Source organism: Aptenodytes forsteri, unplaced genomic scaffold (assembly GCF_000699145.1).
Source record: "Aptenodytes forsteri isolate BGI_AS27 unplaced genomic scaffold, ASM69914v1 Scaffold241, whole genome shotgun sequence".
NCBI lineage: Eukaryota > Metazoa > Chordata > Aves > Sphenisciformes > Spheniscidae > Aptenodytes > Aptenodytes forsteri.
The window spans coordinates 6,447,943-6,462,783 of NW_008795252.1; the positions used below are offsets into that span (position 1 = coordinate 6,447,943).

Genomic DNA, 14,841 nt, shown 5'->3' on the forward strand with positions numbered 1-14,841 from the left:
CTGTCAGAGCCAAGAGTAGTAAGTAAAATACTGTGGAGTTCAGGGGTTTGGGTTGGTTTTTTTTTTTTTCCCCGACATTTTTCTGAAATTCTGAAGATCAGGTATTCTTAAACTCACTGCTGTTTGGGAAAAGATGGAGTTAGCCATAGAGTCACTGGTGGAGTAATGTGATAAATACCCAGAGAGGACCACTGCATTAGCTGATGTTTGGAAAATTAAATTTGCAGCTGTAGTCTAGAACATTTTTTAAGTGATTCATTAAGTGGTGTTATAAATCACCAGTAATTGCAAAAGAATGCACTTAGTTTTTCCCAAACAAATTAATTTTTCAATACTAAAAAATACTGCTAGCAAAATAATAATAATTAAAAATTGAAACTTTTCATAACCTATCAACTGCCTTAATTTTTGTCTTCTGAGAGCCTATAGTGCACGATTCCGTTCTTCTTTAGTACATAAAAGGTAGAGGATGTACGTTGTCTTCCCTGAACTTTCACAAGCAATGTATCGCGATTTTAAGTCTTAATATTTATTAAGCTGTTTTGATGCAGTGCTGCAGTACTCTTGCACAGCTTATGGGATTTCTGCAGAAACATTGAGAAAGCATTGCTCCCTCCTCTCAGTAAATCATAAACATCTAAAAAAAAAAAGTCACATGGCTAGTATGCGTTTCTGCATTTCTAGGCATTGAAACATTGGATTTGAGTAATATGGGAAGGCTCTTCTGGTGTAGGAGAAAGTGTTTAAAAATAGTTCACACCCTCTCTAAAAATTCTTAGATTGTTGTTGCAAAGATGATGTACAAAATGTTAGCGTTGTGGGTTTTTTCCTTCCTCTAAGAATGCTAGTCAAAGATATTTCCAAATTCTGATATGAATCGAGTCATTAATACCCGAGTAATCAATACTGAGATACTGGCAACAGAGAATAATAGTCCTGGACCACTCATCTTCTTTCAGCAGTAATTTTGGGACAATGAGAATGGTGTTCCCTTTTTTTTTTCTTTTCCCTCCACTAATCAGAGAATATGATTGACTTCTAAAGTGAATCTGAATCTGTTGTAGGCGTAGGTGATTACAAACACATTTCAAGTGAGTACAGAAGTGTCAGAGTAGTAATTGCAGCAGCTGTTGGGAGTTGGCCTCTGCCTTCTTGCGAGATCCCTGCTTTGCGCTGTGTCTGCGGGAGGAATGAATACTCGCTTCCCATGACTGCATGTTTATCTTATTGGCAGCTGGTAATTCCTTTGGAGTCCTGCCTCCAAGTGTTTTCCTTCCAGAATACAGATTGTTTCTGCTCTTCTAAAGTAAAGAGTACTAGAGAAAAGGGCAGATGGCAATTGTTATATTGCCTTCAGTCAGCAGATTCATTGAAAATACAATTTGCAGTTCTCTTTTTCATTGAAAACGAGTTTTGAGAATGTCTGCAGTAAATCAGTTGTAGCAGGTTACTTAGTAGTTTTAATTCTGGGTGGTTAAAATGCTCATAGCAAAAGTTTAAAGTGGCAGGCGATATTGTAGAACTACAGATTTAACACCACGTGGTCTGCAACCTTGCTGAAAGAGGAGCCCTTACAGAAGTTAGGGAAGCTGAATGTCTTTGCTCTGAGGTGTTTTGAAATTTTTTTTGCAATAACTAAATGGAAGTTCCGAAATACGCAGAATGATACTCCTTTACTCCTGAGCTCCTCAAGCAACAGTAAGTGATCAGCTAGATCTACACGGTAGTCAAAAGTGCAAATAAAATACATTTAGGTCGACCTGGCTAACAGTAGCAGTGAAGGCTATGATAGTGTGGGTGGGGTTTTTTGTTTGTTTGTTTCAGGCTAGACTGTACAAAACTACTGGGATCTTCAAAATACATATACACGCACACAAACTGGGCTGCCAGCCTGTCCGTAGTATTACAGCTGGTTTTGCTAGCTGGTTTTATGTATCCTGTAGGTTTCTAAATTCTCCGGTCACAGGGGTAGTAATAATGTAAGGGTGAGTGCATGGATAAATGCAAAGATCTTTGCAGCCGTGTTGCTGCCTTTCCTGTTATTTCTCTCCTATTCAGTCTGCGTGAGAGTCAAAGGAAGGCCTTAGGGGTTTAATTTTAAAAGTAGGATGTATTTCTAAGTATGGTCTTCAAGATACTTCAGAAGCTGTTGTCAAATGGTAGCTTCAATTGTAGCTTGACATTTCTAGCCCAGTTTTTCAGCCAAACAAATCTTCCATCCTACTCTTGCCTTCCCAGTATTTCTTGAGCAGCCTTTACAAACAGGCAGAACGCAAAGATATTTAGTGTTGCCTAGTTTGTGAAAACTGGCGACTGGCTGGAGACCCAAGCTAGTGTTTAATAGCTGTGAGAGCATTTGGAAAGAGCCTACAGCATTCATCTGAGTTGTGTTCAATCCAGAAGTTGGGGGAAGTGGGACTGCTATGCAAGATTACGCGCGGTGGAATGTGAGGTCTCAGGAGGATGGAAAGGACCAGGGTACTTATGTTACTGTGGTAAACATAACAAGATAAAAGTTGCAAATGGAAAACAAAGTTTAATTTTCTGTTCACAAAACAATCCTTTTCTCCATACTAGCAGTAAATCAAAAGGGATGTCTTTGCCCTATGTGTATATGCATGCATGCTTTTTTTGTTGCATTCAACTTCAGTATATAGTTCCAAATATGTAGGTTTTTTGATAGGCGGCTTCCAAAGATCTCTCTGTCTGTTATTGAAGTAATTGGTGTCTACAAGACTTACTATATTTGTACACTCGGGAAAGTTTTTAGGTGATCATAATATAGCCTGAGTTTTTCTATAAATTTAAAATGTCTGTAGATTGGACATTCAAAGTTTTTCACAATTTTTATGCGTGAGTTTTTCCTGGTACCATGTTTTGTTAAGTGCCTAAATTTGTGTCTTTTTCAGAGATTGGAATGGGACTAACAGGCTTCGGAGTGTTTTTCCTTTTCTTTGGAATGATACTCTTCTTTGACAAAGCTCTTTTGGCTATTGGAAATGTAAGTGCCTGGCGTTTAGTCTTAGATTCTGCACTGCTTAGAATTAAGTATATGATATATTAAAAATAAACTAAATATAGAACAATATGTTACCAGTTTGAAACTGAATCACAAAAAATACCGTGGCAATTTGGTATAAAGGAAGAGATGCTCAGTGATATGAGTGAATCATTTTTCCTGATGAAAGTTAGAGCAGCTCGCATCAATCTAAATATCGTACCTTCAGGTCAGGCCTGCGATATGTTGGTCAGACAAGAAGCAGCTTGTTGAACAGTTGTTATGCTGCTGCAAATAAGACTTTTAGATTGGCTGTCATTACAAACGCTTTCTTTTTTGTGATCTTGTAAGATAACTGTCAAATGTAAGTATCTATTTGGATAAGAACAGTGAAGTGTTCTGTACATGCTAGCAAATGTAGCTTTGCTGTGCTTTATGAGGAAAGAAAGAAGTATGAATTGCTGATAGTCTGGGTTTAGAAGAGCCAATCACCCTTCATAATAGAGAGATTTAATATCTTCAGTTTTTAACAAATCAAAGTTTTCACTTAAAGCAGGATAGAAAATAAATCCTGGTTCTGGTACACAAAATTTGCAATCCAAAGCAAATATAAAATGACAGGGTGTTTTCCGAGTGTGGTAATCTCTGTGCCTCTGCTGTTATCAGCTTTGCCAGCCAGCCAAGAGCCTGCTAGAGGTTTGCATCCTCTTTCGCTGATGCCTAAAAGTCTGGTCAAAACTGATCGGTTTCATTCTGTGGCAGCAGAGTCAAATACTGAAATTCAGCGAAGGAAAATTTTAAAACGTATATTTGGATTTGGGTGCGTTAGTTGAAGCATTGTTCTGAACCATCAATAAGGTATATAGTGGAAGAGTGAAAAATAAAATAATTCTGATTTCTTCTTTTCCTAATGTAAGGTGGAAATACAAGATCCTGTTTAGGGAAAATGATGAAAACGTAGGTAGGAAGAGACAATGACAGGCTATATGGTAATCAAAGATAATGCAAGAAAAGGTACTGTATGCTTACAGAAAGTTTTTTTTAAAAAATGGTATCAGAAAGGGGAAAAGGTAGTAAGAAGGTGGTTTATTAAATAACATACAAAAATTTCATCTATCATCTTCAGTAAAATCCCCTTTTCAGCAAAAATGTTGCCCAGATGTATGCTTACAAGCTGAAATAATTACAAGTCCTGCTACTAAAGGACATGAAAAGTAGTTCTGACTAGTTGGGAGTAGTGTGATAGTTCCAGTATAGACTGAACACTGGTAAATGGTAGAAAGACTACACACAGTAAAAAAAAAAAAAAAAAAAACAAACCAACCACCAGGGAAGATAACTGATAATGCTCTTCAGCTGTTTTCCTTTTTTGGCTTTGCAGTGTTCAGTAGATCAGTACAAGCTATTGAAGATGTCCATGGTACAGAACAGAGTAACGTGTCTGTTCTCAGTTTTTAGGAACCTTTGCTGTCAGTGGTACTAAGTTTCAGCACTGCTTGTGGATAATGATTGTACTTATGTTACAGGACAGATAACTGTTGTCACCAGGTCTTTTGACACGATTGTGTTTGTCAGAGACCGCAAAGGTAGACTCTTTACTTCTTAAGCAGCTGAGAGAAGAGTTTTGAATGCTAGCTACAAATGCTTTAAGGTGGACTTTACAGAAGAAAATCACTAGTAAATTCCTTCTCACCATCTCTTTTGATATTAAAAGAAGTTGTGCAAGAAATGCAATCTAACTTTGTAGAATATATGTATATGTTTACATCCTAAACTTAGGAATATAATTAGCTATTTTTTCTTTGGTTGGTTTTTGTCTTTTCTAGGTTTTATTTGTGGCTGGCTTGTCTTTTGTTATCGGTTTAGAAAGAACATTTAGATTCTTCTTTCAAAAACACAAAATGAAAGCAACGGGCTTTTTCCTGGGTGGTGTGCTCATAGTTCTCATTGGTTGGCCTTTAATAGGAATGATCCTTGAAATTTATGGGTTCTTCCTATTATTCAGGTAAGACTTGTTTCAAAATACCTTTCTGTATTGGTGTATCTAGGAATAAATGTATTCGTTTAGTGTTGCTGCATTACAGCTGACAAAGCAGCATCCTTTAAATGTTTGGTTTTGATAGATTTTATGTGAAGTTGCTTTACATTTGTAAGAGGTGGAAAGTTGGTAAGTATTTTTCCAAGACTCAAATCGGCTAATGTTTGAGGCATATACCAAACTGATTTTGGTAATGTTGTTTATGTCTAACCAAAGAATTGTAAAGCTTCAAAATATCTGGGAGCCCAAATTGTTGGCAGTGCAAAGTTTAAATATTTCCTCATAAAAAAGGCAACTTAGATACTTAGTATTTTTTTGGTGGGGAGTTTGTTCTTTTCTTTAACAAATGGGGCAAAATACTTGATTACAAACATCCTAGGTTCCTAACCTTACCATGTCATTACTGTGGTAGCCCAGTGAAAAGATGTTTTCTGTCATGTGTTGTTACGCTTGTGCCCTAGTAGAGTCAGAACTGCTGGTTTTGATTAGCATTACCTGGACTGAGTTAAAGAAAGATGATAATTCTTATTTTTTGAACAGCAATCTTGATACATGTTATAGCTTGCACAATGTGTCATTTAACTTCTTCATACATGCAATGCTAATGGTGAAAGAATTTGACTTGTTACAACCTGTATATCTACATTTTATCTTTATTTTCATGGTTGAAATTCTGCTCTTCAGTATAGAACAAAGTACAAAATATGCTTAAAAGTAAGAAGGGAGGTTTTTAGTTGTTCTTGGACTTCTGTTCAGATGAAGACTGTTCCATTAATGCTTATTAATCTAATAACAGACCCTTAAAATATTTTCGAAGTGCTCAGCTGCTGGCTAAATAATACAGTTCCTGTTGATCAAAATCAAACCGCTGTTCTCGTGGTGTTCTTTTTTCCACTTAGTTAAATTGTATGTAAATCTTGTATTTAGTTTAAATATTTTAGAAAAAATCTTAACTTGGCTTTTAATATATGCTTCTTATTGTTCTGCTCTGTATTACTCCGAACTCTATCACTGCAAGTGTTTTGAAAATCATGGTATTTTACTGAATACATTGTCACTTCTTGCATGTAGCACTTGGGTTTAATTGGCCAGTATAAAGCAAGTACTGGTTTCCAGCCAAACACCCCTCCTTTTAAAAGATCTCGAAAGAATTATAAATTACTATGTCTAAGCAGGTATGGTTATGGATTATCTATTGGTGCTAGCCAGAGGCTAGCAGGGTAAAATAACGTTGAAGGGATTATAGAAGGTCAGTACCTATCCCTAGGTCACTAGGACTATCCCTTAGCCAGAAGAGTATCAACAAGGGATAGATAAATCCAGGTGTGAATGCTTATCTATCTGTTTTAATTTAAAACATCTCTAGACCATCTTTTGTAGTGCTTAATAGTTCTTAGAATCTAAATCCCTTGCTACAATGTTAGCTAGTTACTACTTCAAACAAAGCTTTTTGTTTTGCTTCAGTCTTGTTCATTTCAACCGTTATCGTGTTTTTGGCAATTTGCTCTTTTCTGAAGAAGTTAAAAATGGAGCCTTTCCTCAAGCATAATTTTATATGACTTGTCAGGATCCCGCTGTTTGGTTGCATAATAGAAAACTTTCCTGTTTATCATTGGTCTCTGAAGTACATAATTTTCTTAGGCCCAAGGAATACCAGGTCAACTTATGCACCTTTGGATTTGTTAGGGCAGTATGTTGTGAGGATGGGCATTTCTGTATATCCTAATGGTTCTAGTCATGTGGATTACTAGGACTTATATGGAAAACCTTTGTATTTTTCAAGAGCAGTTTAGCAGTTCTGGTAACTTTACTTCAACTCAGACTAAGACAGTACAAATGTAAACCACTGTATTGTACTTTTTTCAGTCTCTTGATTTTTAGACCACTAAACCAGTTCCACTAGGTGTTCAGATCCCTCTAGAATCTTTATTTGTAGGTTGTTGTCTTGCATATCTAGACTACTTCTACACAGTCACCTTTCATATGCTTTGTGGCAGTAATTGCAGAGCCCCTGTTGTCCACAAAGCAACGGTTAGGTACTGGTGACCAAGAACACTTAAACAAAATACAGGATTGCAAAGATGTATATATATTTTTTTTAAGATGCATCTGACTGAAGTGAGAGATACATGCAATTATTATTTTACTCTGGTTTAAATCTAGAATGCCTTTCCCTTAACATGCTGCCACAAGTTTCCCGTCAGAGGTTTAGTCTTTTGCCATGCTTTTACATGCTCAGATTGCATTCACTGGAGAAGGCTATTATGGGACAGTATCTCTTCTTGTATCCTAAGCTGCTTTTGGAGCCTTGTTCAGATTACAGGCATCCAGAGTTATGGCTAACAATATTATCCTGCCTATACTGACTATTCCTTATTCTTGGCTACACCAATTGTTTTAATCTGTTACAAGTGGTTTGTGTGCCCTGCATCATAACTTACTGGACCACTGAAATGATCCGGTCTTTAAAAAAAGAAAATATCTAGGAAAAACGTGCTGGTATTGATATTATCCAGCAAATAGTTCTTAACCAGTGTGGTGAAGAGGATGATGACCCGTGAAACTTCACTGTTTCACTGTGGCTGAGGTCTCATTACACGTTAATCCTTAGTCTACGCAGGGAATGTATAGCTCAACAAGAGAGAACTCAGAATGCCACCACCAGCTGAATTGCTGCAGTTGACTGCAAACAGCTGAGATGCTGCCATGGAAAATTTGTTTTCCTGCTGCAGAGACGAAGTGGACAGTGCAGGGGGCTACACCATAGCAGCTATGCTAGGCAACATCCCCTGGCTCATGATTCAAATCCCTGACTCCACATGAATCTGTCAAATAAGTGAATACACAACTCGGTCATGCTTAATTTTCTTTAGTTAATGTAAAGAGTACCATATATTGTTTCAAAGGGGATTACTCAGAATTAACTTCAGTTAATCGGGTATTGCAAGAATGTATTTCCTATAATGTAAAAAGAAATTATCTCAAAATATATAGGGTAATGTTGAGAAATTAGTTGGGAGCATCAGTTCTGTTGACTAAGTTGGGTATTCTTTCTTTAGTTATTTTTTGAAGAGCTGACTGAGGGTTGCCAGCTATGAAGAAAATTAAGTCCATTTAAAAATACGGTGTTTCTTTCCTGGTTTTCTCCTTTCTCTGCTGAATGTATGTTGATAATATTTGGTAAAATTAATATGCTGCTAACAAGCTACAAGATTTTATGTAATCTTGGTTTAAAAAATACCTCCTATTTCTTCATTTTTATAGCAATATGAGAATAGTTTAATTATAAAAACTAACACAATCTTCTGATATCTTACCTAAAGGGGGTTCTTTCCTGTGGTGGTTGGCTTTATTAGAAGAGTTCCAGTTCTTGGCTATCTCTTGAATTTACCCGGTATAAGCTCGGTAAGTGCTCGGTACTTCATGCAAAATTTGAAGCTTGTACTGTCTTTTATTCCATTGTTGCAGCAATAGTAGAAATGCATCAGAAATAAAGCAAATATAACTTTAGAGCAGTGACTTTGAGTGTATTCCTGTATAGTTCTTGCACTGTGCAGATCACCTTCATTCCCAGTGAAAGACTTCTAGATGTAAGAGGAACAAAAGGACACCTTTGCAGAAGCTGCCCCTGCTGACACGTTGTGAAGTGGAAAGAGCCCTGGATTGTGATTCGGAACGCTGGGGTTCTGCTTCCTGCTTCACTGTTGGCCCTAGGTGACTAGATAGGTGAATCATGCCACTGTTCTGTGCCTCTTCTCCTGTCTGTATGATGAGGAGGACACTGTTCTTCTTTGTGTAGTATTTGGATGTATTTAGGAAAAGCGGCCTGTAAAAGCCAACAGTTTAGTTCAATGTTAAGTTGCAGCTTGTATGGTGAGTCCAGAAACTCTCATGATGCATAATCATCCATCAAATATATTTATTAAGGTCCACTGCACCAGACTACGTCTTGCTATTTACTAAGATTTGTATTTTTTCAAATGCAGTTTTCCATTTTCTTAACCAAATAGCCAGGGATTTGAAGACAATTAACAGGTGCCAGAAAGATGGTAATGTAGGGTGTTTCAGTCAACTACTTTTACTGTGCTAATTTCTGTATGTATTTTAACACAAACATTTCTAACCCTAGTTTTGAAAGCAACAGTTTTAATAGCTGCTACTAAAAAAATTAATAGGGGGTCTAACTTAGATGTATACAGTCTGGTTTTTTTTAAAAATAGTGTTCAAGATCATCTGTTCCAATCTTACAGTTAGGCCAAGTTCTGGCTCATAATTCATGATCAATTGAATGTTTCATTTGTCAATTGATCTTACTTAGACATATTTAATTTGATCATAATGGGGTTAAATCTTGTTTTAAAAAGATAATTGTTAATGTTTTATTCAAAGCCTTCGTAGGCTCAGAAGAGAATCCACAGTAATGGTCAGTTGAAATATCTTACTTGGTCTACTAATGCATGTGTGGCTGATACTGTATTGTTTTGTTTTAATCATTAAGCTAGCAGTGTTATCTGCATTCTTCTATTTCCTTTTTCATTCTGTTGCATCTTCATGTTGTTTATTCAAACCTACGTAGGCTCAGAAGAGAATCCACAGTAATGGTCAGTTGAAATATCTTACTTGGTCTACTAATGCATGTGTGGCTGATACTGTATTGTTTTGTTTTAATCATTAAGCTAGCAGTGTTATCTGCATTCTTCTATTTCCTTTTTCATTCTGTTGCATCTTCATGTTGCACTGTTAATGTCTATATGAGAAAAACATGTCATGCAGAAACACAGTTGCAGAATCCACAGTAATGGTCAGTTGAAATATCTTACTTGGTCTACTAATGCATGTGTGGCTGATACTGTATTGTTTTGTTTTAATCATTAAGCTAGCAGTGTTATCTGCATTCTTCTATTTCCTTTTTCATTCTGTTGCATCTTCATGTTGCACTGTTAATGTCTATATGAGAAAAACATGTCATGCAGAAACACAGTTGCAATGTGAGATTTTCAATTTTCACAAACTTAAATCATGAGACCTTGGTGAGTACTATTTGACTCATTTTCAGTCGCATACTAACTGTGCAAGTAGCAAGTAATACTTGAGAGTAACTTCACTGTACATAAATATGCAGCTTAACCTTTTTGTCTCCTTTTTTACAGCTTGTAGATAAAGTTGGAGAAAGCAACAACATGGTATAATGACAAGAGGGCAGAAGACTGATTCTAAACTTACTGTATTATTTATAAAATCCTTTTGAAGAATACTCAGCACAAAGATTAAGTTGTGTACAAAGGAAAAGCTTGTTACATTCTTTACATAACAGTTTAATTTAAAATGTATAGTCAACAATATACACTAGAAAAGAAGCTCAGCAAGTATGCTTCTAGGAAGGTAACTCCAGAGTTCAGGAAGTAAACTGAAGAGGTGAAAGTCATGGAATAACCCATGTTACAACTGTTCAAGACTCTTTTTGTTGTTTTTTGGCAAACATGCTAGAGGCAATGAACCCTTGTGGAATTAACAGAGCCTGTACTTTACCTCCTTATTTTGAAGGTGCAGTAGAGCAAACAGGCCTACATTTTTAAGGGTGACCCAAACTTATCCAACCCTCTGCTTGCTATCCTCAGAGTGCAGAAAAACAAACAGAAAACTTCTTGTGCAACAAGAGATGCGTCTTTGCATGAAGGTTAAGATGACTGTTCATCTTTAAGTGTATTATGACAAAAAAAAGGAAACCCTACAAGGTTCTGTTGTAAACATTTTTGTAAATATGTGGCTGAAATAAAACATTGTTATCTTAATGTTTCAAAGCCAAATGTAAGTTGATTGTATTTGCCTTCCGTTTCGGAATAAGCAAAAGGTCAATCTTCAATAACTTCAGTCTTAAATGTTGGTTCTGAACATGTAGAGCTCAACAGGGAACTCTGGAAACTGACTTGCGCTCCTTCCAGTTTGTTCTCCTTGAGTCATGTTACACGTGCATCCGAACGAGAATGTAGCCCCTTGTCACTAACATGGAAACTTTGTGAAATGTGCTTCGTTCACAGAAAAATGCATTTGGTTAAGGTGCTGACACGAACCCTGTGAAATGTATCTTATCAAAATTTGAACCTTTGTTTTTAAATAGTTTGAAGCTAAGGTTTATTTGTTTACTCTGGAACTACAAATTGACTTTTATTTTTTACAGTAATAAAATGAAAACATAAAATTCTGTGTACGTGAGTCTCTGGGGAGAAAATTGAGCTGATGGGGCTAACTAAAGATCAAGTGCCAATCTCCATACGTTTTGTAACTTGTTGCTTGGGTTATCTTCAAATAACTTAAAACTTCTATCAGTCACAGCAACAACTTTGCTGCTACAGAGATTCTTAGCTAACCTGGAATAAATGTCCCCTACTAATGCAAGGGTCACATTTCTGCTTCTGTTGGAATGTTAAACATTGTGCACTTTCAATAGAATTAGTTATGTAGCAGCCTCACCTAACAAAATGTGATCATTAAGTAAATTGTATTTGTGGAGGCTTTGGGGGTTTCTGTTGTTTTTAACTTTCTTTTCCCTTAAATGTAATCCTTAAAAAAATTACCAAAATGCAATGGTAGTATTTCAGGTAGCTATGTAGTCTTAAAGGTCTAATGACTGTTTAGTGGTTTTTTTTTTTCTTTATTATGCAGTTAAAATCGGTATTTTCCAAAATGACTTTTAAGTTAAGAACAATCCTCATATAGCAACTTCCAAAAGGGTTGGTACAAAGTTTATTTTGTACAAGACACATTTTATTTTCATTACAACTGTATAAATAGCCAAATCTACTCTTCCCAATGTTTAATTTGCTTCCTTCTCAAACAGGCACAAAATGATCCAATTAAAAAAATGCTATTATATTTACAATGAATAGCATCTGAAAAATCAGTGGTTTTATTTTATAAATGACAAAAAATGGCTATATTTGCCTGATGGCATGTGTGTTGTAGTTTACAGACAGGACTAAATATGACTTGTGGCTTCTACCTTAAGAGATGAACCAATTTTAACTGCTCCCGTAGATCTCGTGTGTTAAATGACTAGAGAATAACACTACGGCAGTTTAGCAAACTCGTCTTGTTTGCTTTGGTAGAGCAGTAGTCTGTACTGTGGGAATCAAGTACTGTTTAAAGCAGCGTTCATCGTTTACGTTAGAAGTCAGCTACCTGAAGTTCTTTGTTCTTGTCTTTTGAAAAGTAATGTGATGGGAAAGGTGGATTGCACCACGTGACTACGGAGCTCTGACTGAAAGCGAGTTGCTCGGTAAGCTGAAGTACCTTGATCAACAAGAAACCTGATGATGTCTTTCAGAGGTGATGATGTGTTGCTGTACGTGATCTTTTAGCCCTCTGAAATGCTGGGATGTAGGCAGTTCATCTCACTTTTATTTAATTCATTGCTTTAAATCAAAAGTCAATTTTTGTCAGATGTGAACTGTTGTGAAAAGCGTCTGAGGGAACAAAATTGTATGTTGGATTTAGCGTAGCCTTTATCCCTCAAAATAATGTTGTCTTCGAGCCAGTTTTGCCAGGATAAATGTGGGTGGCAGCAAAGGTCAAAACAACTTAGCCTAAAGTGTTTCTGTCGTCGTAAAAAATATCTTTAACAGGAACATGCTCGGAACATCTCCCCTTTTAAATGTAACATAATTGCTGCTTTAAAAATCATAAGGATGGAACTTATTCTGAGAAAATGAATACTGTAAATATCCTTGTCATACCTTAAATAAATGGGTACCTTTTTCTATCATTTGTCTTTGTGTCTCTTTGCGTGCACATTTTAAGAAAGTGTTTTGACAAGTTTTCCTTTCCAAAGGTTAGGGAGTATGTGCTGTTGCTGCTTGGCTATTTTACACTGTTGTGACTTTCATAATAAATAGTGGCTTTGATTAATCTTAAATGGAAAGGTTTCTTCTTTTTCTCACAATAAACCTTTTATGTAAACATCCCCCTAGTTATTCAGGTTCCAGTTTCAAACACATCACAACAAAATGTGGAAATTACGGGTAGGTGGGAAATGGCTTCTTTGTTAAACTACCTCCTTTCCTTTCTGAGGAAATAACTGTGAAACTTCAGGAGAAAAGGGGCACGTGTCTAGAACCTAGAGCGGGTTCTAGTCCCTGTGCTTTCAGTTCAGTTCAAGGATACGAGCATGAGTTCTCTGTACCCTAGAGAGTAGCCTGATAAGCAGGTTTGCTATTCTGTGGTGCTCTGCAAGCTTGCAGCCCACTGTTGAGGTTTTTGACAGAGGGAGTGAGTAGAACAGCAAAGCAGGGATTTTAGTTGGTTGTTGAGGTGTTGTGTTGGTGCTATGTGCTAGTTAATGCCCTAAAAAACTTATTTTGACTGAAGTTCCAGCCTCTCAACTAACTTTTACCGAAGTTGGCTCTATCCTAACAATTCCAAAGAATCATCACTTCCTAATTTAAAAGGAAAAAATCCCAGCTACATCTAGTTATATTTGTTAAACTGTGAGAGGTATAATGTTAATCTGTATGTAGCTCATGGCCAGTTATTTTCAGTGAACAGTTGCCATTTATTAACCAGGAATACTTTGACTTTGTTACTGCTAACGATATGGTACCACTGTAGTTTAGTCTGTATCAAAAACATGGTAAAGAAAGGTATCTTTTCTCTGCAGCAGCCATCAAAGGAAAGGTTTTATTGGATTGCTTTAAACTTGTTTCCTCGCCAGATTTCAAGGTACAGACTCATCTACTTGTTGCTTTTCTGGTTCACCTGGTTATCGGGCTGGAAAGTAGAGTCCATGTCCCTAAACCAAATGTAGTATGTATGTCTCCCTTCTGTCTCTTCAGATGTCACTGCCAACCCTTGGACTCCTGTCTCTTATTTCTCTGGCTGACATGTCCTGGCTTGCTTTGGCTGTTACTTCTGCCCCTCAGATTGCCATTACCAGCTATGACAGCACTAGCATGCCATTACCAGACCAACAGCCAGCAGAATTTGGCCTTTGCAGCCTGTTTGTTCTAAGCTTTACCCCTCTAGTATTGGTCTTGGCATATTAAAGCGTCTTTCAGAAGACTTGGATCTCATGCTCAGTCCGACAAAGAGATTCTGCAGCTGCTGTAATCCCTCGCCAAGCCTAATTTCAGCACAACTATGCTAAAGCATCCTCCTTAAATATGTAACAATTTACAGAAAAATGACAGGACTGATGTGGAGTAATTTGGTGTGGAATTCATTATCTCAAACTAAGTGTTATGACTGACAATTTGGGATGTTGCTCAAGATCTATTTATAGGAATGCATTTATGTGGTTTTTACTGCTCATTAATGTGCCTAGTTTACCTGCCGAAGTAGCGCATGTCTGGAGGGATACTTGCTGAAAAGCATGTGTATTCCTGTATACTTTCTAGCAGATACCATTTTTCATTGAAGTAGTCGTACCACTTTGCTGGGGAACGTAACGGATCTCCTATAAAAATAGGTAGGTCTGAAGTATCTTATTGCATATGATGCCGAAAGCTCATAAAAGCATTGGGTTCCTAGCTGACTTACCACACACAGGAATTTCTCCGCTGAAAGGGCGGCAGCGTTTAACCCACTGTTGGGTGCAGGGGTATCGATCCCGTGAAGATCCAGGAGCCGAGACGTTTCGAACCGAGAACGGGCCTCCTGCACCGTTGAGTGACAGCGTAGCTGACCGCGGGCGAAACGTAGGTGACCCGCAACCTCTTCATTTTCCCTTTTTTTCCGGTGCCCGGCTCTGAATCTCGGCGCGGGTCCGAACCGGCCCGCCCGCGATCAGGTGCGGCGGCGGCCCCCCCGCGGG

General features: G+C 37.3%; 2 protein-coding genes across 2 annotated transcripts in view; both read left to right on the plus strand.

Annotated features, from left to right (window-relative positions):
• The first annotated feature begins 2,914 nt into the window (after window positions 1-2,914).
• GOLT1B (golgi transport 1B) lies at window positions 2,915-11,235 on the plus strand. The gene is made up of 4 exons (XM_009279007.2): window positions 2,915-3,001; window positions 4,825-5,003; window positions 8,360-8,441; window positions 10,187-11,235. The coding sequence occupies exons 1-4, from the start codon at window positions 2,918-2,920 to the stop codon at window positions 10,223-10,225; spliced, it is 384 nt and encodes a 127-aa protein (XP_009277282.1). The 5' UTR covers window positions 2,915-2,917; the 3' UTR covers window positions 10,226-11,235.
• Window positions 11,236-14,524: 3,289 nt separating this feature from the next.
• BCAT1 (branched chain amino acid transaminase 1) overlaps window positions 14,525-14,841 on the plus strand; it is a 68,905-nt gene continuing 68,588 nt past the window's right edge. The window contains exon 1 of the mRNA XM_009279008.2: window positions 14,525-14,725. Coding sequence (XP_009277283.2) covers window positions 14,525-14,725 — 201 coding nt within the window. The remainder of the gene's footprint in view (window positions 14,726-14,841) is intronic.

What these genes read in the sequence shown, in the direction of transcription:
- GOLT1B (XM_009279007.2), top strand. Translation starts at nt 2,918, where the DNA reads ATGGGACTAACAGGCTTCGGAGTGTTTTTCCTTTTCTTTGGAATGATA. An exon ending in GGGTTCTTCCTATTATTCAG is followed by an intron (nt 5,004 to 8,359) that starts GTAAGACTTGTT and finishes TCTTACCTAAAG; the next exon opens with GGGGTTCTTTCCTGTGGTGG. An exon ending in ATTTACCCGGTATAAGCTCG is followed by an intron (nt 8,442 to 10,186) that starts GTAAGTGCTCGG and finishes CCTTTTTTACAG; the next exon opens with CTTGTAGATAAAGTTGGAGA.